General features: G+C 34.4%; 3 protein-coding genes across 14 annotated transcripts; 2 read left to right on the top strand and 1 right to left on the bottom strand.

Moving 5' to 3' along the window:
* Positions 1-1,009: 1,009 nt before the first annotated feature.
* On the top strand, positions 1,010-4,317 carry LOC123215055 (G-box-binding factor 4-like). 6 transcript variants are annotated; one of them, XR_006501942.1, is made up of 6 exons: positions 1,010-1,777; positions 1,904-1,975; positions 2,090-2,452; positions 2,804-2,833; positions 3,457-3,533; positions 3,675-3,934. XR_006501942.1 is itself a non-coding variant. In XM_044635103.1 (5 exons), the coding sequence occupies exons 1-5, from the start codon at positions 1,136-1,138 to the stop codon at positions 4,300-4,302; spliced, it is 876 nt and encodes a 291-aa protein (XP_044491038.1). In that variant the 5' UTR covers positions 1,010-1,135; the 3' UTR covers positions 4,303-4,317. The 6 variants fall into 6 exon arrangements, 4 of the variants coding, with proteins under 4 accessions (XP_044491038.1, XP_044491041.1, XP_044491040.1 ...); XM_044635103.1 differs by lacking the exons at positions 2,090-2,452; positions 3,675-3,934 and adding an exon at positions 4,248-4,317; XR_006501941.1 differs by having other exon boundaries at positions 3,457-3,934.
* A 2,065-nt stretch (positions 4,318-6,382) lies between these two features.
* Positions 6,383-22,990, top strand: LOC123213293 (protein FAM135B-like). Of its 7 annotated transcripts, none has more exons than XM_044632695.1 (15): positions 6,383-6,720; positions 6,823-6,902; positions 13,823-13,977; positions 14,429-14,493; positions 14,615-14,801; positions 15,570-15,818; positions 15,907-16,037; positions 16,353-16,421; positions 17,181-17,277; positions 17,570-17,629; positions 17,728-17,961; positions 20,726-20,984; positions 21,060-21,265; positions 21,457-21,507; positions 22,095-22,990. In XM_044632695.1, exons 1-15 carry the CDS (start codon positions 6,503-6,505, stop codon positions 22,383-22,385), a joined length of 2,352 nt encoding a protein of 783 aa, XP_044488630.1. In that variant the 5' UTR covers positions 6,383-6,502; the 3' UTR covers positions 22,386-22,990. The 7 variants fall into 7 exon arrangements, with proteins under 7 accessions (XP_044488630.1, XP_044488629.1, XP_044488626.1 ...); XM_044632694.1 differs by having other exon boundaries at positions 6,384-6,720; positions 17,707-17,961; XM_044632691.1 differs by having other exon boundaries at positions 6,384-6,720; positions 17,181-17,376.
* A 497-nt stretch (positions 22,991-23,487) lies between these two features.
* LOC123213292 (protein ROH1-like) lies at positions 23,488-25,501 on the bottom strand. The gene is made up of 2 exons (XM_044632689.1): positions 25,419-25,501; positions 23,488-25,105 (listed from the first exon to the last, which is right to left on the bottom strand). Exon 2 carries the CDS (start codon positions 24,886-24,888, stop codon positions 23,716-23,718), a length of 1,173 nt encoding a protein of 390 aa, XP_044488624.1. The 5' UTR covers positions 24,889-25,105; positions 25,419-25,501; the 3' UTR covers positions 23,488-23,715.
* Positions 25,502-26,385: the final 884 nt, after the last annotated feature.

Below are 26,385 nucleotides of genomic sequence, written 5' to 3'. Positions count from 1 at the left end.
AGCAACTCTGAAATAATCATCCAATGGTCGAATTCTTGAAAGTATCATTTGAAAGATGGGTGTCCCTTTTTCCAGGATGAGTGTTCCTCTTTGCACCTTCAGAATTCAATTTCAAAAGCTTTAGACAGAAAGGAATTGACAGAGGAATGAACGTCCCAAGCAGGGGAATGGGTGTCCTTGTCATGAGAATGGGTGTCCCTACTTTAGGGATGAGCTCCCTTGTTCATTTGGCAAAAATTCCTAAGCACTCTAGACTTGCAAGGATGGTCATAGGACGAGCAAAGGAACTGACATCTTATAGGGAAGAAGAAATTGAGATAATGTCTGAGAGGAGAAAAGATGGTGGTATGGTTGATTGAACAGATGAGAAAAGAGAAGAAATGGCTAATGTTGTTGATTAGGCTAGATAGAGATTGAGTGTTAAAGACAACATTGATTAGGGCATAATCAATCTAATCGATCTATAAAAGATCTAGAAAGTTGTGCACATAGATGAAAGAATAAAATTATGTATATTTATTTTAAGTATACAAATAAATACATACTTAATATATCGTGGAGTCAAGTGATTGAATGCTTCTGAATTAGCGATAAAGTAATTTTCAATTACATGATGATATATTATTATGTACTTAAAAATAAATATGCATAATTTATTTTAAATAAAAATTTAATAAACTTTTTGGGGTGAATTGTGTTTTACTTTTGAATATTTTTTCCTAATCTATTAAAAAAAATTAACACATTTTATTAATAAATTTTAATGATAAATAAGAAAGGTAGATTTTTAAAACTTAAAGGTAAATAGTAATTTATCTAAATTAATTTATTAATAAATAATATTATGTGTAAAATTTTGTATATAAATAATAATATATTATTTTATAATTAAATAATTAAAATATAAAAATAAAATAATATCAATTATATAATAACATATTATTATATATAAAATAATACACAAAAATTGGTAGAAATAATTTTATCGTATATTAATATGCTTCGATTCTGTTGTCTGATTTTATCCAATCAAAATTCTCACATTCTCCTGAGATAACAAACCCCCAACCCTAAAATCGAAAATCTCTAAAAATAAAAAGCAAACCAAAATCCTTCTGATAAATCAACGCCTGAGATGATGGCGTCGTCGAAGGTGATGACGACCACGTCATCCTCAACGACCAATTCGGATCTGTCATGTCAGCAGTCTCCCTTATGTCCATCCCTCTGCTCTTTACTGGCCGATCTTCAAAATCAACAAGACAATCCTCCTGATCCATCTTTCCCTAACGCCATGGACGATCTTCTCAAGAACATTTATTCGGTTCCCACGCCCGATGAACTCGCACTCTCTGGCGCATCCTTCTCACACGAGGGAAGTTTCAATATTTCCAAAGACATGACCAACAGATCCGTCGAGGAGGTCTGGAAGGAGATGGTGGCTGGCGGCGGCACTGATCAGAGGAGCGTCGGATCACGAGACGAGGAGATGACGCTGGAGGATTTTTTGACCAAGGCTGATGCTGTCAGAGAGGAGGATCAACTTAATTCTAATTCTAATTCTAATAATAATAATGTTAATAACGTTACTAATAATAATATTGATAATAATAGTAGTGTTAACAATTATAGGAATAATCAGATGGTGATTGTTGGAAGTGGAAGGGGAAAGAGAAGAATAGTTGAAGAGGCTCCTTTGGATAAAGCTACACAGCAAAAGCAAAGAAGAATGATCAAGAATCGTGAATCTGCAGCTAGGTCTAGAGAGCGCAAGCAGGTTTTATTTTTGTTTATTTATTTTAACAATCTAAGAATATTGTTTTGAAATTTATCTTTCATTATGTATTATATATTTTCTGGGTTTTGACTGTTTAAGTGGGTGTTTGTTTGTTCTTATTTTCAGGCGTATACAGTTGAACTGGAGTCTCTGGTAACGCAACTGGAGGAGGAGAATGCTCGTCTGTTGAGAGAAGAGGTATTATTCAATTTTGAAGTTTTGTTTTTTCATAATTTTTTTATTATATATACACTTAAAAGGTGATTTGGGGTGATTTAAAATAACTACAGTTTTTTTGAATTTGTCAAGCAGCAATTAAAAATTCTTCAACCATTAGTTGCTTTTGAAGTCTACGATCGTTTTACCCTTATATTGGTTGGCAAGCCGGGAATCTTTGTTTAGTGGCCTCCATTTTTCGTTCATTAATAATGCATACTGGTTCATGCGATGGAGAAATATTGACTCTGGACAAGAGAACAGATACCCTCAATCACAGATATAGAGAAGATGAGTCATCTTAAGGAATAAAATAGTTTGATATGAAAGCATCACAGTTTGATATAAGTGTAAGATGTGAGATGAAGAGAGAGTGGAGAGCAATTGTTGAGAGGTTTATGAAACTCATTTTGTTTATGAAGAAATGGTTCTCTTGATCTGCTTCATTGAAAGATTTTGGTAGATGGCCTTTGACCTTTATTCTTAGCAAAAATATCTATCTTATTTTAAATTTTCTTTTAAAGATATTTTTATACTGTTCTTTTTCTTTTTTTTTTTGTGTGTGTGTTTAATAGTTTAGAAGCTTAGAAAAATAGTCAGAGACCTTCAATGAAGAAAATAATTCTAATCTGTTGATCTAATATCATCAAGTATATATGTTTTGTATGGTCTGGAAATTAATGATTATTTCAGTTAGTACTTATAACAAGTTGATGGTTCTATGTTTGGTTTTTACTGTTTTTTTAATTTCTTTTGTACTTGGATTTTTATTTTCAAATGGCTTCTTATGAGTGGTAATATTGATTGCAGGCTCACCAAAACAAGGAGAGGTTCAAGCAGGTATGTATATTATAGATACATGCAGTTTTTAATCTACTTTCCACAGAATTTGACATATAGAATGAACAAAGACCAAGTAATGTCTGCGAAATTCATGTTTAAACGTTATTGTTTCTACAATCGTGTCATTCACTTGTGTTGAATTAGATGTCTTCTATGCACCACTAATTTGAAACCTTTTATTTAGAAAAAAAATGAGTGTTTTTTGGTAGTGAAGATTTTGTTTCTTAAAGTTTTTCATAGTTACTGAGGCATTGAGGTATTGAAGTCCATTCAAAATTCCTGCAGTTAAATGCAGACAGTCTTTCCTATGAATGATGATCAGGTTTTATTAGATGGTTATCTGCAAAGATAAAAAACCATCTTTTCAAAGACTTCACTTTTTTTTTTTTTGGCTATTAGTAGTGCCTTAATTCTTGATAGTGAAGGTTAACTTAAGCTTGTTGACAAAATCTCATTTCTTAAAAAGATTAAGAATTAGAAGCAAAGACTTGATCTAATGTGACTATTGGAAACATAACCTGACTGCGAGTGAATTTAATGATTAACCTTTCTCCCTATGTTTCTGCCTTTAATTCAATGGCTTGTTGCTTCTAATTTCTCGTGCTTCATTTTAAATGCAGTTGATGGAGAATCTCATTCCAGTTGTTGAGAAGAGAAGACCACCTCGTGTTCTTCGGAGAGTGCATTCACTAAACTGGTAAAGGAGCTTTGTTGTTATCATTAATGGTGAGATGAGTCTGTTTCGTCTAACATTGAAGCTATAGCTAGAGAGTAGATGGTAGAAGAAAACCTTTATATCTGTGAAATAGATTAACAAATGTCCTTTAAACTTTGACAGAAGCTGGTGCAGCCGCAGACTTAAATAATGTGTTCTAAATTGAAGATGGATATGTAAATCCATCGCATATGAGATTCCTGACAAATTTGTTATAGATTTTCTCAAGTTGAATACTGTAGAAAATTAGCCAAAAAAAAAACAGAGTAAGAACTCTATGATTAGGAAGCTTTCTTGCCTGCTATATTTTGCCTGGAGAAAAACTAATTGATTTGTACTCAAATTTACTAATCTTATAGTATGATATTTTTATATTTGTTTAATGGTGCCTTTAAATATTTTCATTTTTGAAAAAAAAAATTCCTTATGTTTATTATTTTTATGAGGGAAAATGATCCTTTAAAAACTTTGTAGACTTGTCCTAAATAAATTTAAAATGGAGCATTAGTCGCAACTCTTTGCCCGAAGTCAAATTTAACGAATTCGCAAAGTAAAAATCTAGTCTCATCTTCTTCGTTCGCATGTCCTTTTATATCACGTAGTTGTAGAATAACCAAAATCCAATCATCCTTGCACAATAGTATTGTAAAGCCAAACCGCCAAACCTACGCCAAATTAAAGCCATATTTAACACAGGTCAGCACCAAAGCAGGCCAGAGCGGCGGTGTCAAGGGCTGGGGGTGCATATTAAGACCAAAAGCAAGGCCACAACTGTAGCTGTAGCTGTAGCCTCAAAAGTTGGGGGTGAGGCGTGTCCACGGTGGGTTAAATCTAAATCGGTCCCGAACAAAGGTAATCTCAAGCTTGGCTTTAACAACGAAGAGGTAAGATGGAACTTGGATTGAAAATCGACTAATGTTGCCGTATCGTGGCTTGAGTTTGGACCAATGTAAATAAAATATCAGATGGAATTGAGTGAAATTGGCTCAAAATCAAGCTTTAATTAATTAGAATAAGTTAAAAAAAAAATTTCAGTGGAAATTTCATTACATCATTCATTCATGATTTAACATAAGATTACATTCATTGACCAAACCAATTCAGTTGTCTGCAAATAAAGAGACATGAAATGAAATTGAAGTTGTCTGCAAACCAATACCATTCAACATCATCTATTGTGTGCAAAGTTTAACTTGAAATCTCATTCATCTACCAAAAGCAACTCCATTGTCTGAAAATTCTAACTAAAAATACCATTCATCTGTTCAACATATTACAGAGTTATCTTTTTTTATGCATAACATGTATTTGCGCCAACAATTCATACAAGTGGGTGGTTTGTTTTCCAATCGCAATTAGCTTTAAAAATCAAAAGCAAGCATCCAAAATAAACAAAGACCAAATTCATCAACTTCCACCTATGCCATTGCCATTGCCACCATCCAAAACATTGGACAATTGGACTTCAAAAACAAACGGTACCCACCTTTTATGAGTAAGCAAAACAATCTACCACATAAAATGATAAAAATAGATGCTACATTCCAGATATTAATATAGTAACCATCAACAAAAACTTCAACAAGAATAACACAAGTCAATAAAACTCATGAACCTCTACAAATGCCCACATGCGGTATCTTATGCTTTAACTTATAACCCACCAATATAAACTAATGGAAAAAAAAATGCTAATAATTTCTTTTTCGAAGTTACACCTTTCCCATGAAATAATTGATACATTGCCCGATGAAAATATTGATCATGAATAAGGTTTTCAATCATGCCTACTATTTGGGTCGGGTTTATTTAAGCTCGACTTTGTAAAAAAATTTTAGGCTCTAGCTTTGGGTCTATTTATTCAAGCATCAAATATATTTGCTCAAGCCTAATTCCTTAAATTTTATTTGGTTTTGGGCTTGATTTATTTAAGCTTTAGCTCGTAAAAAATTTTAGGCTCGAACTTTAGGTCTATCAATTCAGACATCAAATATATTGGTTTTAAGTTTAATTCTTTAAATTTTATTGGGTTTTGGGTTTGGTTTATTTAAGCTCGAACTTATAAAAAAAAATGTAGAGTCAAACTTTGGGTTTGTCCATTTGGACATCAAAGATATTTGTTCAAAACTGATTTTTTAATTTTTTTTCAAGTTTTGGGCCAATTTGGGCTCATTTTGTAATTTTTGAAGTTTATAAAAATACTCCTATAATTTTTTTTATAAATTTGAAAACTTGATAAATATATTTTTATTTATAATAAATTTTTGAACCCTATTGAGCATCGGGCTTTAACAACTTAATGGACAAAAAATTTGTCTAAACCCATGTAAAGCTCGAATATTTTTTAGTCAAAACTAAATTTTTTAGGTTGAACAATTAGAGAGCGAGTTTGTAGTTAAGGTATAACCTAAACAAACTTTTTTAATCATAGGTGATATAAATAACATTTTTTACCCAAAATCCAAATTTGTTAATGAAAAAAATCTAACAGAGGGCCAAGAAATGAAATAACTATTTTCACCCTCACCCCTTTTTTCCTTTGTTCCCAATTTCCCTTTTTTTATTCTGGCATTGCCTTTCTTTTTACTTTTTCATTTGTTTGACGATGTTAGATTGTGGTTAATGATAGCCTATGCTGTGATTGAGTGAGAACTTATCATCGACGACAAGACAACTTAATGTTAAAAAATGGTATTTATTAGGTTTTAATAAATGATAATGTATAGTTTACGCATGCATGTGAATAATAAAATAATGATATATTTTTGTTTTGATGATTGAATAATAATAATAATAATAATAATAATAATAATAATAATAATAATAGATTTTGGGATGGGTGGTGGTTAGAACTGAGTGAGAGTGAAAAGAGTTGGAGAGGTGAGAGAGAGTGTGTGAGGAATGAAAAAGAAATTATTGAAAATCAAAATAAAAATTAACAAGGTTTACATATGTTTCGGAAACTAAAATGGTTCACTCCTTTCTCCCATAGAAATTGGTCGATTAAACGTTTGCCAAATGCTAATCACTTCCCTAACCCTAAATCTCCCGCCTCGCCTCTGTCGTCAGCATCGACTCCTACGGCGGTCATCGATGTTACTATAGATACTCTTTATGAAATCGCTATTTACATTCATAGGTTTCATAATCTTGATCTTTTCCAGCAAGGGTAAGTTAACATTCTTCTTCTTTTTTTTTTTTTTAATATTTTATTTTGTTTTTGTTAATAATGCTTACTTGTTTCAAAATTAACCAAAACATAAAATTGCAGATGGTATCAAATTAAGATTAGTTTGAGATGGGAGGACAGCGAAGTGATGGGAATACCGGCACGTGTTGTTCAATATGAAGGTTTTTTTTTCCTTAAATTTTATTAATTGAGCTCATAATTGGTATTCCTTGCTCGATTTTCTACTATGGCTGGGTATTTAAACATAATGTGGTCATTTTGATGCATGCAATTCAAACTAGAGATCATCTATTTTAAGTAATTCAAATGTTACTTAAATAAGAATCAAGAAATTCTTATTTGATCAAGTACCATTCCAAAGTATAGTATTTTAACATGTGTTTAGGTTTAAGTTTTGCACCATTCTTGCAAGTTTGATAACAATTTAAGTTTTTGCAAATTCAGTTATGGGTAGATACTGCTGATCAACTATCATACATTAAATTTTTGCTGGTGGACATAACAAGTTGATCGACATTGATACCAACAAAATGATATTGTAACCATGTGTAACATTGGAAGAACTTGCTGGTTAGGAAGTTGCATCAAATGAAGTATTTGTAAAAACATAAATAGAAACAAAGGTCACTTGAGAGTGCCTTAGTCAATAAATAAGGATGCATCATTAAACTCTAAAGTAGAGTGATATTGGAAGGCTTTATAACATATTTGATTCAATAGGATGGGCATAATGTTTGAGAAAATGTGTATATACATTTTTTAGGGCATGTACACAAGACTAACATGCCTTGATGGTGTCCATATTATCATCCTTAAGGATTTGAAGACAATTCTACTTGATGAGGCTCTTAAGATCTTTCACATAGTATGAGTCAACAATTTGAGGGTTTTTCAGAAATTTGTCAAGACTTAATTATTCTTTGGATTTGGAACTTTTCAAGTCTCAATTTGAAGCATTTGTGTGTTGACAAAGTATTGCAAGTATTTATTGTGGAAGGATTGGAAGTCCAAATCACCTAAGACATTGTCTAAAGGCTCCCCACATTGGAAGTCCAAACTTTTGAGGAATGTTCTAAGTAGGTTGTATTCATCCAATTTGTAAGAAGGTTCAAGAATTTGTCAAACTAGGAATCTATAGTCTGTAACTCCCCTCTTTGGATACATACCCTTACACGAAATATGACCCCAAGAGACGTGCATAACTTAAACTCTTAACTAATTACAGTGGAATAATGAGCATGCTTGCTCAAAATGCGTGCAAAAAGGTGTAACATATTCATAAATGAAATACCTCAATATATCATTAATAAACCATCCATACAAATTAATGTGTCTGAAACAAAACCACAATAACTGTCCATAATTCAATACAATGTCTCAACTGAAAAGAAATACACGAACTTATAAAAATCTAGAAATGACGAAGATGCTCCTCAGCTTCATGCAACGATTTGAGTTGGATCGCTAGCTCTCCTGCATATTCTGCTACTCACTTCTACCTGCAAAACCATAAAAAAGAATATGTGAGTGAAAACATTCAATTAGTATGTCACCTCTTGACACCTTACACACAACATATATCACTAAGTCACTATGTGGTTACTTAGATGTTTTCCAACATTCTCCTATGCCCATCCATCTCCTTTTGACACCCTCGTGCCCTAATATATAGGCAATGTCATCCTAGATGAATAAGACCTCGTGCCCTAAGCTGAACTTGATATATTTGATGCCCTCCTGAAAGCAATTGATATCCTAAATGTGTACTCTTTATGTGTCTTGCGTACACTACCGATCGTACTATTAAGCTAACTAATTGTGATACTCTGGTCACACGGGGAAACTGGTTGTAGTCTCTCTCTTATCATATACACATAGCTGTAGGATTGCTATCTGAATTACCATCCTAGGATAGCCTCTACTACGGATGTATATGTGATGCATCCCACTGATCACGTGAGAAAATTGACTGATGTCACTATCTCTTACCATGCACACCTGAACTGAAAATAAATGGCTAATACACCTTAGCTTCGAGTGTATGATGCATCTCATGGGTATTTACCTCTTGTATAACCCTATTGTTTTCACATATAATGTCTTTTTTGCATACAACTGGTGACTATCTAGGTATATACCACTTTCCTTATTTTTCTCTATAATCTGCCTTGGTTAAGGTTTATGCTGTTTTTCACACAGTCGGGCACCTTAGATTCACTAGCTAACTTAATCTTGCGTCTTGCAGGCCATTTCTAACACATTGCACAAGAGTAAAATAGTCATTTTGCTTTATATGAATGGGTGTCAATAGCCCTTGCTCATAATTCATCTTTTAAGCCTATGAACAAGTGTACATCTTGTTGTGAACAGGCGTTAGTTCTTCCGCTGAGTAACAACTTACTAACTTCTGACTAATGTCATTAAATCCTTAACGCTATTTCATTCTCTAACCTCATCATTCACCCTAAGATACCATGAATGGGCTTTTGTCACATATTGAACAACTGTATAAGTTGAAACCTTTGGAGTGGATGTTCATTGCGTGAGCGAGGAATTCTTCTTCCACCAAAGGGATGAATAAGCGTTCATGCAAGCATGAATGGGTGTTCATCATTGTCTAGAAATTGCGCACCCTACTAGTTTCTACGATTTCCAGCCAACACAAAACCATTCATAGTCTCCAAATTGCACCAAACAGTCGCTATATCTCCCTAAGCATGATTCCATCAAACATCAAACATTTTTACTCTTCCAGATGATGAACTTGTTACTCAAAAACCATACTTTATCATCACACACACACACACACACACATATATATATATACACACACACATACACATATATGTATAGACGAATAACTTGTAACTTCGCACATAATCTAATCCATTCAACGTCACATAATCATAACTATCCACCACTTTAACATGCTATCATAGGCAACAATCAATATACAAGAATCATAGCACCATTAACAATAATCAACCGATTGGAAGAAGGAAAGGCCAACTACTTATTTGCCTTTTGACGATCTCGCTTTCCTTTGCATGGCTACGGTAATTTCGGCGTTCCAACCTCCCTTGATGCTCTCTGAACTCTCAAATCTCTGATCTTTCTCTTTGTTCGACTGTTGTGATAATATGCTCAAAGTAAAACGCTTCAGGCGTTGCACCTCTTTTTATTTTGCCAAACAAATATGATGAATAGTCGTTCCTTCCTTATGAGCAGTCGTTCATGTCATCATCCAATTAAAATGTGTCCTAAAATCATCATAAAACGTATCTTATCCAAATCCAAATTCAATGAACACATGAACTGGCATTTCCTCGATTATGCACGTTATTTGTCCTCTTACACTTAAACATTTTTGCGCTTTCCTTACACAAAGACTTTTCTGCCCTTCTCCAGGCATGAATGGGTTGCAATGGATGATCATCCCAACAAAAAATCACTTATACACAATACCAAAATCATACAAACTCAGAGAAAAAGACAAAAATGTAGTTGGGCTTACTTGTGGGTGTTACATAGTTCATTTTAAAAACTATATTGAATAGAAAGAAAGTCTCTTTTAAACATTCATTACGGATGTTTGAGCTTCAAAGCACTAGTGAAATTAAACAAGTCGGCCTAAGAGCATAAAAACTATTCTAGTGTGATAGAATCTGGTCTCATGCAAGTTGGTTGGCATATTAGTTCATGAGATATCTTGTGGATGGTTCTTTTGGATTAATGGTGCTAGCGATAATAATTTTGAAACTGAATAGTGACTGTGATAGTAGGAATTTTGTGGTTGGCTAGAGTCAGTGGATTGGAAGTGGCAACGATAATGTGGGTGTTCGGTATTAGATTATAATGCGAGATCTGTGTCCTAGCTTGAACATTTGACTATTTACATCGAGGTGTTTATAGAACGTGTTTGAAAGTGTCTAGATCGGAAGTGGGTGCTTTCTTTGTGGAGGCTGTGGAATTTTATTAGAATTGGGTTTGGTGTTTTAAGTGAGCATTTGGAATAAAAGTATCACTATGAGACTAATTAATGTGGAGAAAATGGAGAGAAGAATGGAGAAGATAAGGGAGAAAATGATGGGAAAGGAACAAAAATTAGAGAAAGAACAAAAATTGTAGGGAGAGTAGAAGTTAGGAGAGAAGGTGACTATAGGAGAAAGAAGAAAGAGACTGATAATGGATCATACAACTCCACTAATGAAAAAACAGAATTTATGACTTAGGATGGCCATTAAGTTCTAGTCTAACCAAAAAACTTAAATAGAACCTATATCAAGAAGCAGTTCCACGCTAAATGTCTTCTGTCACTTTTAGCTCTAATAAATCAACACCAAACTAACCATCTTTAACTTGTTTGTTCAAACACTGTGTTACTTTTGAATATTTTGTGAAAAATTCTTCTTTCATATTTATAAATTGAAGGACAAAGATAATAGGGAAAAAATTGTATTTCAGCACACAAAATTACATGAGAATTAGCTTATTCTTGTAGGGAAGAAGATCTCAAACTTAGGGAACAATACTAACTCTTAAAATATTATATAATTCTTATTTACTATATTTACAAGATATCCTAGCTAAGAACAAGAAACAATCTCTAAAAAATTAGAAAATTAAGATATTTGAGACTGTGAGCATTGGAAACCCAATCTGGACTTTCCTTTTTTCCACACTCCCCCTCAAGTTGGGTTAAAGATATCTTTCATAAATAGCTTGCTTACTAGACTATTAAATTGTTTTCTTGTGCATCCCTTTTGTTAGAACATCGACAACTTGGTTGATAGTTTGAATATATTTCATGCAAATCACTCCATCATTAATTTTTTTTTAATAAAGTGTTTGGCAACTTTAATATATTTTGTTCTGTCATGAAGGATTGGGTTGTCAGCAATCACAATCCTAGCCATATTACACCTTGATTGGTGAAGGAGTTTGAACCTTTAATTTTTTCCTAGTAGCCTTATTATCCACATAATTATACAAATTCCATGAGTAATTGACCAAACTCAACTTTAGCACTACTCGTAGCTACCACATTTTGTTCCTTGGTTCTCCAAGTAACACAATTTCATCCTACAAAGGTGCAATAGCTTGACATTGACCTTCTCCGCAACATTTCTTGCTTATTCTATATCATTATAAACCTCTAACGATAGGTGAGCACGATTCTTAAAGAGTAATCCTTTACCAGTTGCTTCCTTTAGGTATCTTAGAATTCTATAGGTAGCTTTAAAGTGTCCTAAGCACGAGTGGTGCATAAACTGACTTACCATACTCATTGCAAAGGCTATGTTAGGTTGTGTATGTGAAATTAGCTTGCCAACATGTCTTTGGTATTGCTTCTTATTCACCACATCCTTTACTTCAATTGGTTGCAATTTCAAGTAAGGCTCAATAGGAGTCTCAACTCTCTTGCACCCAAGCATTCTTGTTTCACCTAGTAAGTCTAAGATATATGTGCGTTGATTCCTAAAGATTCCTTGGATCTTGCAAATTCCATTCAAGTACTTTAGAGCTTTTAGGTCTTTAATTTCAAATTCACCCACTAGTTTGCTCTTTTGATCTTCAATTTTCCTAACAATACTATGTCATACATAAACAATTAAAATAGCAATCTTACCAATTCAAGTGTGTTTATAGAACATTTTATGATCTGCTTGGCTTTGGGAGGACTCGTAACTTTTCACTGCCTGTCCAAATCTTTCAAACTAAGCCCTAGAAGTTTGTTTAAAACTAGACAAGAATTTTTTTAGCTTGCATACCTTGATTACCCCTAGGCCTTTTGCAAAGCCAGGTGGGAGATCCATGAAAACTTCTTTTTCCAAATCTCCTTTCAAGAGGACATTTTTTACATCTGGTTGATATAATGGCCAATTATAATTCACTGCTAAGGAGTCAAGAACTCGTATTGAGTTTGTCTCTGCAATGAGGGCAAATGTCTCGTGATACTCATTTTGAGTAAACCCTTTCGCCACGAGTCGTACCTTGTACCTCTCAGTGCTTCCATCTGCCTTATATTTTACAATGAAAACCTACTTGTATCCCACTGTGGTCATATGTCTCAGTAAGTCAATGATTTACCAGGTTTCAACTTTTTTTAAGAGCATTAATCTCTTTTTTGACTGCTAAATTCAAATACAGATCACCTAGTGCTTTCTAAATTGTTCTAAGCACTAACAAGATAGAGATTTTTGAAAGAAAGGCTTTGTGTTAATATGATAATTTTTTATATGAAAAACATTTTACAATAGAATGATTGGTACATTATCTCACTTCTTTTCGAATGACAACAAGAATATCTAAAATAGGCATATCAAAATTTAGAGACTCAATTGAAGATGTAGGATCAAGTTTAGAATTAACATAAGCAGTTGGAAGATCATCCCTTAGATTATGAGATTGGCTAGTTATTAAAGGAATAGATGGATCAATAGTATTCTTTTGAGACTTTATCCTAGTATAAACCAAAAGCTTAGAGTTTTGAATTTGCTGATCCTTTTGTATTAACTCTTCTTTTGTTTCAAATACATCAATACATGTTGATAGTTGGATTTTCGCATGCCTCGCTGATCATCTCGCCTATTTGCAAAGCCATAGAAGAACGCGTTAGTGTTACAACATTTAGTAAGTAGGTGACCTATCGAGACACCTCAAATTCATCAAACTCATAAAAATGTTCCAAAGCTAAACTAAAATCATTGATAACTTGTGGTCTACTCTTGGATGTTTTCCGGCATACCTGATGCCCATTCGACTAATCTGTGGCATAACTCAATCCGGATTTCCCTTTTTTCCACAGTATCAGTGTTTATAAAACCTTATAAAGACTGTTTTCTGTTTTATTTTTTGACATTTTCACTTATCTGTAGTGTTCAATATCTTTTTGAATTTTCTAGGTCTTTCGTTGTCTTTTAATAAACTTGTTAATGCACTGCATTTTGTCATTGTTCAGGCTAAGAGATACAGTTTACTTATTTTATTGTATTTTATCTATTCATGAGCTTGTCCTTTGATTTTTCTTTTTCACTAAAATTAAGAGCTAAGAAATATTAACGCTTTTTTGGACCTGCAGCTCCTGAACCGGGCCCTGAAGGTACTTCTGGGGTTTGGAGGATTGATGATACAGAAAACAGTTTTTGGACACAGCCTTTCTGGATCAGATATGCAAGACAGGATGTTTATCTATCGGTTATGATAGCATTCAATTTAGCTGATAGTAGGCATGAGGTAGCTACCTCATTCTTCTTCCTTCTTTACCTTATTTTAACCAGATTTGATGTGAAATTAACTATGTTATTGACTGAAGTTTGGAGATCTTCCAATAGCCAAGAAGGTAAAGCCAAATCAAAATAAACAAAGAAAGGTTACTGGGACATAGAATTTGTAGTGTGCTATATCCAAGAGTCAGTTATCTTTGCCACCATCACTGGAAAAACAATGCTCAATGTTGTATATCTTGTGCCCTGAGGGAGGGGGTGGGTGGAATCATTTTTGGAGGAGGTTAAAACTGAAATAGTTTAGAACAAAATTTGAAGCTTTTGCTGTTATGATATTTAAAAAAAACTCCAGTCTTACATGAGAATATCTATTTTATGTTCCTTGGCATGAACCTATTCGTTACTAGAGTTTAATGCTTCTCAGAGATGTCATTGCAACTGATATAGTATTTACTTCTCAGGGGCCATCAACATCTGCTGTTATATTAAAGTTTGAGCTCATGTATGCTCCCAGGCTGGAGAATGGGTTAGTTAACAATACTTAGTTTCTAGTTTTTGCCAACAAATGAAATTAAACACTCAGTGAATGGAGTAGGATGTCCATTTAATTATTCCTCGAGGCTGAAATGGTGACTTTGTGTGTGCAGCCTTGAGTTGCTATCATCTCTTGGTGCATGTCCTGCTGCAGTTCATGAATTTCGAATTCCTCCCAAAGCACTTCTAGGATTGCATTCTTATTGCCCTGTTCATTTTGATGCTTTGCACACTGTACTTGTTGATGTAACTGTACACATTAGTCTACTAAAAGCTAGTTCTTCCACGGCCTCATTGAAGGTACCTATTAAACTAGTCACAAACTCTATTTATTTCCCCCTATATTGACGGCTTTACTGTCTGTTTATTGTAGTTACTCTTGATTGCCTATTAATTGTTACGGATTTTTTATATTTTTTTATGAAGGTAACTTGCTCAATAAAATTATTTCACTGATTCTTATGGTATGGAAGATGTCCCTTCAATTTAGTGGGTCAAATCAACTATTTTCTTTAACCATAAATAATTTTTAATTGAAACTGTTAATTGGTGAGCATGTTGGTGAATTATTATATCTGGTTTGTCTTTTTGGTTATAAGTGCTGTCCTTTTTATAGTTGAAATATAGAGATTCCTCAAAATTAAGATGACAGCATGAATGTGCAACTCAACTTGTTGAAATGCCCAATCTTGCATTCCCTTCTCGCTGAAAATTCCACATTGAGTGAAATGGCATCACTTTGCTAAGTACAAATTACTTTTCAACATTGTCCCCTTTCTCATTTCATTTGATGGCTCAGTGATGTATACAGAACTTAAGAAAACCCATACAGTGAGAAAATCATAACACAAAGATTTTAAACTGTCTGATGTTGAGGTGAGAAGAGAGAGACAATTTTAGTTTTTATGGTCTTGTCTGAAGTTAGATCTTTGAATCTATTTTGTTAAACTATGCAAATTTACCACTGTTAATAGTTTTTTAAGACAATGTCAGGGTTTATTTTCTTTTCAATCTTTGTTTATGTTTTGTTGAGCAAGTGCTCAATAATTTTCCTTGGGTTATTCACAGTCAGACTTCAAAACCCAGGAGGCATGGGGTCAGTTGGCTTCTGTAGGTCGCAAACAGGTCATGTTCGTTAAAGCCCTAATAACTGCCTATGAAATTCTTCTTGGAGATCTTCAAAGAATTAGCGAAGCAATTGACCATGCAATTGATTTGACTGATTGTACTTTCAAGTTGGATGATATGAAGTTGTTTGGTTGTGTGGACTGCACAGTTTTAGGACAACTCTCAGGCATGCAACAGAACGGTGTTGAGGTCTTTGATTTTTTTCTGAAATTGGAGTATTTTCAATTCTTTTCCATAATCTTCATTATTTACTTAATGTTTTCCTCTCTTTTTGCAGAAGGCCGAAGGCAAAACAGATTTAAATGATGAACTGTCTGATTCTATATCATGGGGTGATCTATTAAATGCTTTCCAAATACTGGGAAATCAAATTTTGTCCTTGTGGAATACATTTTTGATGTTTCACCGGTATGTTTCAAATTAAATTACTCTAGTTTTAGCATCTTCTCCTCCTTCTGTGTCTTCTTCTTTTTCAATTTAATTGTATTAGTTGCGCTTTTCATTTTATGTCTTTGATATTATATATTTCTGCAAATAAAATTTCAGTTTAAGATTAATAGCAGCTATAGAGAATTGTTATAAGATGACCTATATGTACTATATAATGTTATGTCATGATATTTTTAAGTCCTTTCTGGTCCAATTCGCCTTTGCAGATGTGAAGTATGTAGCATAGTAAATATTTTTTTTACCTTGTGGCTGAAGCTAATTTCACTAATTTAGGGAATTCAATCTGATCAAGAGGGTTGGTAAAGGATGGAGTGTTGTTGACAACTCCAGCTTGAATACAAGGTGTTTTGTTTTCTAGATTATGTCATGAAATGTAGTGATGATCAAAGCTCTGTCAAACTTGGCATTCAAAGAATTATGCTACTTATTTTTGGGAATGTTTTAGCCAGACTGACTGTAGAATCATAATTGAAATTAATCCATTAGGTTTATCAGTGAATTTATTATTAATATATTCATGAAGACAAGTGAAAAGTGATATGGAGTTCCTTTTGAGAAACTATTTAGCAAGCACCAATCTTGCTCATAAAAACTCCTATTGTTGCGTTTTCTTAAGTCATTAAGAAAGTCAATAGTTTTTACCCTATGATGTTTCACCATTATGTAATGACCTAAATTCTATGAAATAAGATATTGTTCCCTTTGAATTAACCACATTTATGGTTTTGTATTGGGGATTTTTAACCTAATTGGTATATATAGCTCAGGACTCCCATGATAGCCGTTTGAGACTCTTGCACATGGTCTTTCTCTCATACTCTTGGTGCTCCACAGTGGTCCCAACTAAGACTTCTTGGGACTGCATATGCTTGACTAGTTAATGAAATACAGTGCCTAACTTCATCGAATTGATAGTAATAAGTATCATATACTTGCACCTAATAAGTATTTCTATATTATGTTTTGGAAAAAAAAAATAGGACTCCTTTGATATGTATTGTGCGTGTATCTTGTAGTTATGTAATAGATGGAGAGTTGAACCTGTATATTTTGCTAAATCATCATCTATTCTATTTCTTTGCTCTGTGTAATTCACTCCAGGGCTAACAGAGCAAAGGTAATGGAATTTCTGTGTGATACATGGGCAAATGATCGGAAAGCTGAATGGTCAATATGGATGATGTACTCCAAAGTTGAGGTACCGAGTCACTTATTAAGTACTGGACTTGATGAATCTTCTTATAGGGCCTTCCGTGCAAAAGCTTTGAGTATGCAGAAGTACAGTGTCAGTGAAGATGTAATTAGCATCAACTTCTATATTTACTTGGCCTTTCTCAGTTTTGTAGTAAATTGCACTGAATGATTCTTTTCTAAAGCTTTAGGCTTAAGCTAAGATCATTCTTGCAACTGTTCTGCACTCCCATCATAAATATCTGTACATGATACACAGTATAACCTCTAATTCTAGTATTTTTTTTTTTTCTGGACAGCCTGCACAAAGTGCAGCTATGCGTGCTGAGCTACATCGGCGAAGCATTGCTCAGATGAGGGTGAGTTATTGGTTTCTAGTGCTTCATTCTCCTTACACTTTTTGCTCATTTCATGAATTGCTGTGGCATCTGAGCAGATCAACAATCAATCAATTCAGGACATGCATATTTTTGGAGATCCTTTACATATCCCTATTGTAATGGTAGAACGTTGCACAAGTGCACCATTATGTACAACCAGTGGAAATTTATATTTTAGCCAGTTAGACCAGAGAGACAAGCACGGGTTTCTCGTTAGACCTAGCATTAAGGCTGTGGAAAAGTCAATTGGAGCTAGCTCACAACCAGCTGGTCATGTTTTGAAAATAGTTGTCTTTGTACATGGATTTCAGGTTTGTTCTATACATTTCTGTATGAAGGAATTATTGATTTATCTTTTCTGGTGGCTTTGATCATATTGAGTTCTTTGAATATGAACTGGTAACTTTTTCCTAGGAGGGCGAAGCTTTTGATTAATGTATACTCTCTAGGTAAGTTAAATGGGTTTTAGGCCTGTACTACAATGCTTGCTTGCAGTGTTACTTTTCTTAGCTCATTATATCTATCTAACCAAAAGTAAGCTGCAAATTGGTTTAAGATATCCATGATCTGATTGATAATACTATTTCTATCTTCAATTCGTATTTCTTTCATTGCCCCAACCTTCGATGATTGAAGAGTATCTTTCCAGTATTTCATGCCTCAGGCCAAAGCAGATTGTGTCACATTTTCATTCTGTTTTTCTTATCTTTTATTTTCCTTTATATAATTTAAGCTCTAATTTCACTGTATATGTTAATCTTTTAATAAGTTACTGTAGTAGTGTTGAGGTTATAAGGTGATTTCGCTTCAGTGGGACTATTTGTGATAGGTTGTAGAGATATGTTCTATTTTGAGTGACAATGTTCAGCCAAACTATATGACCTGCTTTCAGAGGAAGATAGTGTACAAGCTGTTACTACCTATGTGTGTACAAACAGGTTGTGATGTCAAAAGATTTGTTTCTTTTCTATTTTAAAAATTTTTTAAACTGTTTTGAATACATTGTTCAAAACAGAAAGTGTACTTTTTTAATATATCTAGTTTAAAGTGGCATTTTGTTGGTTGAAAGTGGTAATTTTTCTCGTGAAAATAGGTGGGATTCTAACATTATGGTCAGGGTTTCTGAAAAAGTCATTGTAAGGCTATTTTGCTAATCTATATATTTTTCTCAAATGATTAAAGATTGGCATAGGTGAGAGGTAATATAATTATATTTTATGAGGATTGTTGATTGGGAGATACGTTATTTTTTAATCATTTGCAAGATTGTAACATTTTTCTAGAGCTCACAAGGTAACTGGTGGGCTATGCATAGAAAGAAAGCAGAAAACTTTTGTAATTTTCTTATTATTTTCCTATAGCTTTAAACCTATGGTCCAAGATTTAGTGAGGTTGATTTGGCTCGATATATTCCAAAGATTCCAGATTTTGTTTATTTTCTGTGCATTTGGTTGAGATGAGAAAGCAGTTGTCCTTTTGAGATGCTCTAAATTGGCTGTGATTTGATTTTTACTATTCAGAAGAAATAAACTAATATTTGACGAAGGTGAATATGAGGTCATGGAGCTTTTACTAGGAAGAGTTCATAATCTTGCTTCTTTGAGGGCTTTTCTTTTTCTTTCATCCGGGGGGATTGGGAAACATTTTATTAATTCATAAGTCCTTAGTCTTGCTTTTTTCTCTTTTTTGTGGGCTTCTGTTTCACCTCTTTTGTAAGTTAATCTTTCTTTAATAATATTTTTTGCATCTTATTTGAAAATAGAAAAAGTGGTAGATGCACATAAAAAAACACTTGAAAATGTGGTAGATATGACTGCAAAACTTTTTTGAAGAGGTGGAAAGATTATGTGATCAGCGGTATACTGTTGTGTGGCTTGCTCAATGTGCTTTCTTCAATGAAATAAAATGTTTATCCTAGCAGCTCTCTTGGCTGATTAATTCACCTATATACTGGAATGGAGTGTTGACAGTGCAGTTGTCCTGTAATTAAAGATATTTGGAATTGTCAGCCATCAAGTGGTGCCATTGTTTGTTCCTATTGGAATTTCCTGTTCCAAGACATTATATATCTGCAGTTTGAAATGTGAACTCTAAAGCTATGTATACATACACCTACGCTGAGACGTGTATATTCTTCGAATATACCTTTTCATTTAAAGGCCACAAAATATCCCATAATTTGTGAATTGTGTCCATATGAAGTTTTTTTCTAATATAAGTTTCTCTGTTTAGGAAAGAAATTTCAGCGAACTAGCACATAATTTGTGAATTGTGTCCATATGAAGTTTTTTCTAATGTAAGTTTGTGCCTCTTTTAGGAAAGAAATGTTGGCTAACAATTATAAACTCCATTAATGAATCATATTAATGGTTTTCAAAGCAACTAGAAGAGCCTGGCAATAGTTTGTTGGAGTGACAAAAAAAAACTAGAATGAGAATAAAATAAAGTCTTAAATTAAAATTAAGCTCTTTTTGCAGTTTGCATCTTAAATTAGCACTACTTTTAGAGTAACTTTTCCTTGAGCACAGTCTAAAGGTCCAAAGTTATGTTCAACTTTGTTAAGATATGAATTCCTCTCTGTTTCTTAAAAGCTTGGGAGTTGATGTTGGAGATCATTGGGGCCTGTGCACATATGTTAGGCGTAGGCAGGATGGCTATGAGGGTTTTTTACTATAGTTCCTAATGTTTTGTTCTTCCTTAAGTTATTACTATTTTCTTCCTCTCTTCTCCCTCCTTTCTATCCTCCATCGAGATCAGAGAATACTTATGTTAAAATTACTCATGTTCATTTATTGTAATAACCATCACATCTATGTATGCATATATTACATGTAATTTATTTACCTTTCCTTCTTCGTAAAATTATTGTTAAAGCTTTAAATTCTTTATAGGAAATTTTATCTATGGAAGAAGCTAGATAAACAAAATATTCTGGAGAATAAATGTATGATCCTGTGTTGTACTTCCTTTCGAAGTTCTGAAATTTTTGTACAGTCCTTTTAATCCATTTTTGGAATGATATTGTAGTTTAAAATCAGTGATTAATAATTACTCATTACAATTCAATATATGTAGGGACATCATTTGGATTTAAGGCTTGTTCGAAATCAATGGCTTTTAATAGATCCCAAGATAGAGTTTCTTATGTCAGAGGTAAATGAAGATAAAACAGATGGAGATTTTAGAGAAATGGGACTAAGGCTGGCAGAAGAGGTGATTTCTTTCCTCAAAAAGAAAATGGATAAAGTCTCTAGAAGTGGAAATTTAAGAGATATCAAGCTTAGCTTTGTTGGGCATTCCATTGGAAACGTTATTATAAGAAGTGCATTAACAGGTACATGCACATTTTGAGGTCGTATTTTCTTTGAAGTTTTTGTTGTGTGCTGAATATGTGACTATGTTACTGCAGAGAGTAAGATGGAGCCATATCTGAGATTCTTGTATACATATGTTTCTATATCCGGTCCGCACTTGGGGTATCTATATAGCTCAAACTCTTTATTCAACTCTGGGTTATGGCTCTTAAAAAAGCTCAGGGGTACACAATGCATTCATCAACTTACTTTCTCAGATGATCCAGATCTTCAGAATACTTTCTTCTATAATCTGTGTAAGGTATTAAAAGGACTATTGCTTCACAGATCCTCTTTACCCTTGAGAAGAAATTCTATAATATGCGTCTGCTGAATAGTGAGAAAAGTTGTGCTTATCATGAAACTGTGCATTTTGAAGAGTAGTGGTTAAATGCTAACGTTTTACACCTAGTTCTGCAATTTCAATATTTTTTTCCTTTATTCTTATTCCAGCACAGGACACTGGAGTTCTTCAAAAATATATTACTGTTATCTTCACCCCAGGTATTGCTCTTCTATCGCAGGCGTTTACATGATAACATTCCTGAATCTGCTGTATTTGTCTCAGAAACTGATAATGTTTGTATTATTAAATTTTTTTGTTTGTGAATTGAAGAGAGAGTTTCAATTGGATAACTCTTTTAATTATTTCATTTGATGTGCCGTATATTTCAATTATTAAGTGTAGAAGCTCATTATTGCTTAAACATCAGATTCCATTCTAGCTCATTCTGAACTCTATTCTATATTAATTATTCGTATTTGAAACATTTTTTTCTGAAAACAAATACTTGTTATGAGGAGTACCAGATTGTAATATAAAAGCGGTTTAGTTTTAGGATATCGACTTGTTTTATTAGCTTTGTATTCTGTTAATTATATGAAACAAAGACTAACCTAATTGAGATCAAGTGTGCTTTCCAGTGTTGAGCATCAAACATGGGAAAGTTTGGGTGATTTGTTTGGGTGCTGTTTTTAATATTAATTGAAATTTGTTGGAGTCATCATTGATTATTTAGATAGCTTATTCATAATAAAACATTGTCCTTCTCTTTTTCCTATTGGTCTCATATTTTTCATCAATGTATCAGGATGGGTATGTTCCGTATCATTCTGCTAGAATCGAAATGGCCCAAGCGTCTCTTTGGGATAATTCAAAAAAGCGTGCCATCTTCTTGGAGATGTTAAATGATTGCTTGGAGCAGATGTATGCCCCTTCATCTGAGCATCGAGTCTTCATGCGCTTTGACATTAACTTTGATACCTCTTCTCAAGGCAGGAATTTGAATACTCTCATTGGACGGGCTGCCCATATTGAGTTTTTGGAATCTGATATTTTTGCAAAGTTCATAATGTGGTCTTTCCCAGAACTTTTTCGATAATTACCCCTGCATTAATGCCTCCTATCATTTTGCTCTCTCCACTTGGTCTTCTGGGCGGGAGTTCTGTTTCTGACGGAATTTCAGGTATGTTGAACAGGGCCGAGTATGAAAAACTGCAGAATCTGAATGACTGAAGTCCTGATTTTTGCATGGCTTCTAGGCAGACCCCATCGCATGGTATGGGTCCAAGATGGATTTTTCGGGCTGGTCTGCCACGTGGATGACACTGAAATGTTGCACTGTGTAAATTATTGGCTTGGAATTTTGGTTTGTGATTGAAGAAAGATATTCTTTCTTTACTCGATGGCAATTTTCAGTGATCCTACAGGCCTTTCTGTGGCATGACGTGCTGCATTTCAGGCCTCAAGATTTCAACGGTGGATCAATGTTACCTCGTGGATTTCAAGGGCGGCTTTTGGAGATTGGGGTTTACATTTTTGCCTGTACTTTTACCGGTTTCTTTGTACAAAGGAAGAATACAGGAACTATGCTTTTTAATATTAAGGAGCAGGTGATACCTGTTCTATAAATGGTTCTCTTGTAGTTGCAGGCTACTTTCTGCAGGAACTATCCTTTATATTTTGATGAATTCTTATTCATAGACAGCCAGAATACGTGAAAGAGATTCTCTGTAGATTTGAATTCATTTAACTCAGTCTTTCCACAATACAATTAAGGAATGGACTGCGTTGCAAGTATACAGTAACAAAAGAGCGATTTCAATACAAGTTTACAAACAGGACAATCCTAATTGAAATGTACAAATATACAGCTGGACTTGTCTGCAAAAATACAATTCAACTTAATGCAAAATCATTACCCTTTTTTATTGCTTGTGAGGAAGTTACTCTACTCTAGCAATGCATCAACAAAACATGCACACAGAAAGGAATAAGCAGCCTGCACACAGGTTCAACATTTCAATCTATGCATCTAGAGCCGCTCAACAGCTTAATTCATGGTTGGTTACAAAATTCTATATTGTTTTCGTTCATTCAATTCAAAGCAAAAGTCCAAATTTAGTAGTATATTATCACAGCTGATTTGCAACAACACCCAAAAGAATGCCTATTATCATATATATGCGGTAAATAGAATGATATCAAACCAAACCAGAAATCAGCACCTTACATGAGAAAAGGAAGAGTATAGATATTATGTTCTTTACAGAAAATACAGAAATAAATACAAGAAAGCTACCTACTCAAAGTTTATTGTTACACACCATCTGAAAGTCATCCTTCCGCCTTGCAAATGGCATGCATAGTATATAATAACATTTTCGCAAATTTGTACATTTGATGCTCATTAGCAAATTGCCATATCAGATTTACTCACTTCCCCTACCCAGGTGATCAAGGCTCTCTGATCGCATATTCATGATCTTACGGAATACTTCCCTCAATCTGTGTTCCAGCGGATCCAATCCATTCTTAATGGCTTCAAAAACCAATGCTAACTCCTGAATCCCCTGTTCAACCTCCATTTTCTGCTCCTCCGTCAATGGAAACTGAGGTGAATCCACCAAATCTGTAATTTTACAAGCATATTGATCAATCTGATTAATTTCCTTTAACAATCCACTAGAATTCCTTCGCTCCCGCTTCTTTGATTCCTCCATAATACGCTCATGAAGTATGAGAAGCGGAGTACCCCATGTGTATTGCCGTGGGATTGAAAAATTAATATTCAGGCCTCTGTCCTGACAAGGGATTGCAGCAACCAAAGTCCACAATACAAACATGAGCATATAACTCATTGCAAAAAAAGGGACAATAAGCCCATTTGTGGCTGCAATATCATTTGCTCGAGGTGGCAACAAGTTGTTAGAAATTGATTGGAGTTGCTTAGCAGCAGACCAAGATCGTGATACACTCCATGAGAGAGAACGAGAGTGGCCCGGTGGGCGACGATGATTATCCTTACTTGTATTATGACGCCCAAATGACCGGTTTCTGTGTGAAAAGACTGAGCCTGAATCCTTTTCATCAAGCATTGCAAGTGCCAAATCCATGCAAGCTTTTCTAGCTCTGCGAATCTGGCCTTCGCCAATCACCCTCTGACTAGAACCAAGGGCACACAATACAATCTCCAAATGCTTCTGCCACAAACGAATCTTCTCAATCCCATCACGAGTTGCATTAACTATATCAAGTGCCTTCAAACTCCTTTCAAAGAATTCAGTAACTACTCGATCCAAAGGAGATTTTGACAATAAAGCTTTGTTTGTCAACAAAATAGCCCTAAATTCCTCCTGGCAGCAAACAAATGCATCCAATAGCTTTTGCATCCATTCAATAGAGAGAAATTCTTCAGCACCAACAGCTGAAAGTTCATAAAAACGGTCCGTAACCTGTTTGTAGAAGGATTCAAACTCCAACTCATCGGCATTAGATTCATTATTCCCTTCTATTGAATGAACTTGTTCACGCCTGCCACTCCAAAACGAACGACCAAATGAATGAAAGGGTGATGAAGAACCCTGATTATCAGTAGAAGGCATTGTGATGACACTTCGAACAAAACAAATGCTTAAGAGTACTCAAGAAATTGCCAAAACCAACACCACCACCTAACCACTCCAACTATGCTGTCCACCAAAAGCAACAAGCTTCCAATTTACACACTGAAAAATCCATGATACGCAACTTCAACTTCAACAATCCATGATACACTGAAAATTCTCATCACGGGGATGACAAGAATTCCCCGTCCTGCTCCTGCAAACAAAAATTCTTTCCTTATCAACCTAAACAAACCCTAATTAAATTTTATGAGTAAAGCCAGATGCATAATTTCATAATCTAAAAATCGTTAAAAAAAAAAAAGTCAAGTGCCAAGTCTGTAAATACGCAAATACAGTTATAAAATCAACTAAATTCCACAAAACGACTAATACCCAGATCCAAAAATTCTCATACTTAACCAAAAGAGTAAAAAGAAAAAAGTAATAAGAAAGAGCCCTTCACGCATTAATGATGAGAAACACAAACAGATAATTTAAAGGAAATAACATAAATTATGATGCGTTACGGTGAGTAGAAATGGCAGATCTTGAAACCCTCGGTGTAGGAACTTGTTCGGTTCTGTTTGTTAGACCTGAAAAAGATAAAACAAAAATATTAATATTTTTATATTTCACTATTAATTAAATTAGTTTTAGTAAGGCTTAAGGCCCAATGAGAATTTTCCACTTAACTTTGATCAAATGATGATTTTCCTCTTTTCAAGTTGGAAAATTTTATTTGCCTATTTATTACCCATTTTCGTTAATGACACTGTTATATATTTTTTGACCTTTTTGGATCTCCTTCTTCTCTTCCTCTTGAATTCCACATGAAAATTTTTGCTTTAATTGTCTTTGTACACATCGACCGTCTATGCCTTCACATCTTGGCTTTATTCTTTTGATTGACTCATGTGTATGTAAGAAACTGAGAAAATCAATACTCACTTCAACCCTGCCAAAAGTAGGGCTGGATTCGAGCCGAACCGAGCCGAGCTCGGCTCGCAGTCAGCTCGGGCTCGACTCGGTTTTTTTATGGCCGGCTCGAGTTCAGCTCGGGCTCGACTCGAGCTGACCTCGGCTCGGCTCGAGTTCGGCTCGTTTTCAGCTCGGCTCGTTTACGGCTCGGTTCGGCTCATTTTTCATATCAAAATGGTATCGTTTTGTATATATATAAAAATCAAAACGACACCGTTTTGTATAAAATATTAAAAAAAAATCAACCAAGCCAACCCGAGCCAGCTCGAGCTCGATCGGGCCGAGTAGAGCCCAGCTCGTTTCGGGCTCGAACCGAACCGAGCCGAGCCGAGCCCGAGCTCAAGTTGGCTCGGCTCGAATCCAGCCCTAGCCAAAAGCCTTCAAGATATCAAAGAGAAAAAAGTGAATGGGTTTTTGAAAAGGCAAGTAATAGGGTTTGTCAATGGGTCAGGTTAGTTGTGATGTAGTGAAAAAGGAGAAAGAGACAAATGATAAGAATATTAGATGTTATTGAAG

Source organism: Mangifera indica, chromosome 4, assembly GCF_011075055.1.
Source record: "Mangifera indica cultivar Alphonso chromosome 4, CATAS_Mindica_2.1, whole genome shotgun sequence".
Lineage (NCBI taxonomy): Eukaryota > Viridiplantae > Streptophyta > Magnoliopsida > Sapindales > Anacardiaceae > Mangifera > Mangifera indica.
The sequence above is the reverse complement of the archived record's forward strand: the minus strand, read 5'-3'. Positions and strand labels throughout refer to the sequence as shown.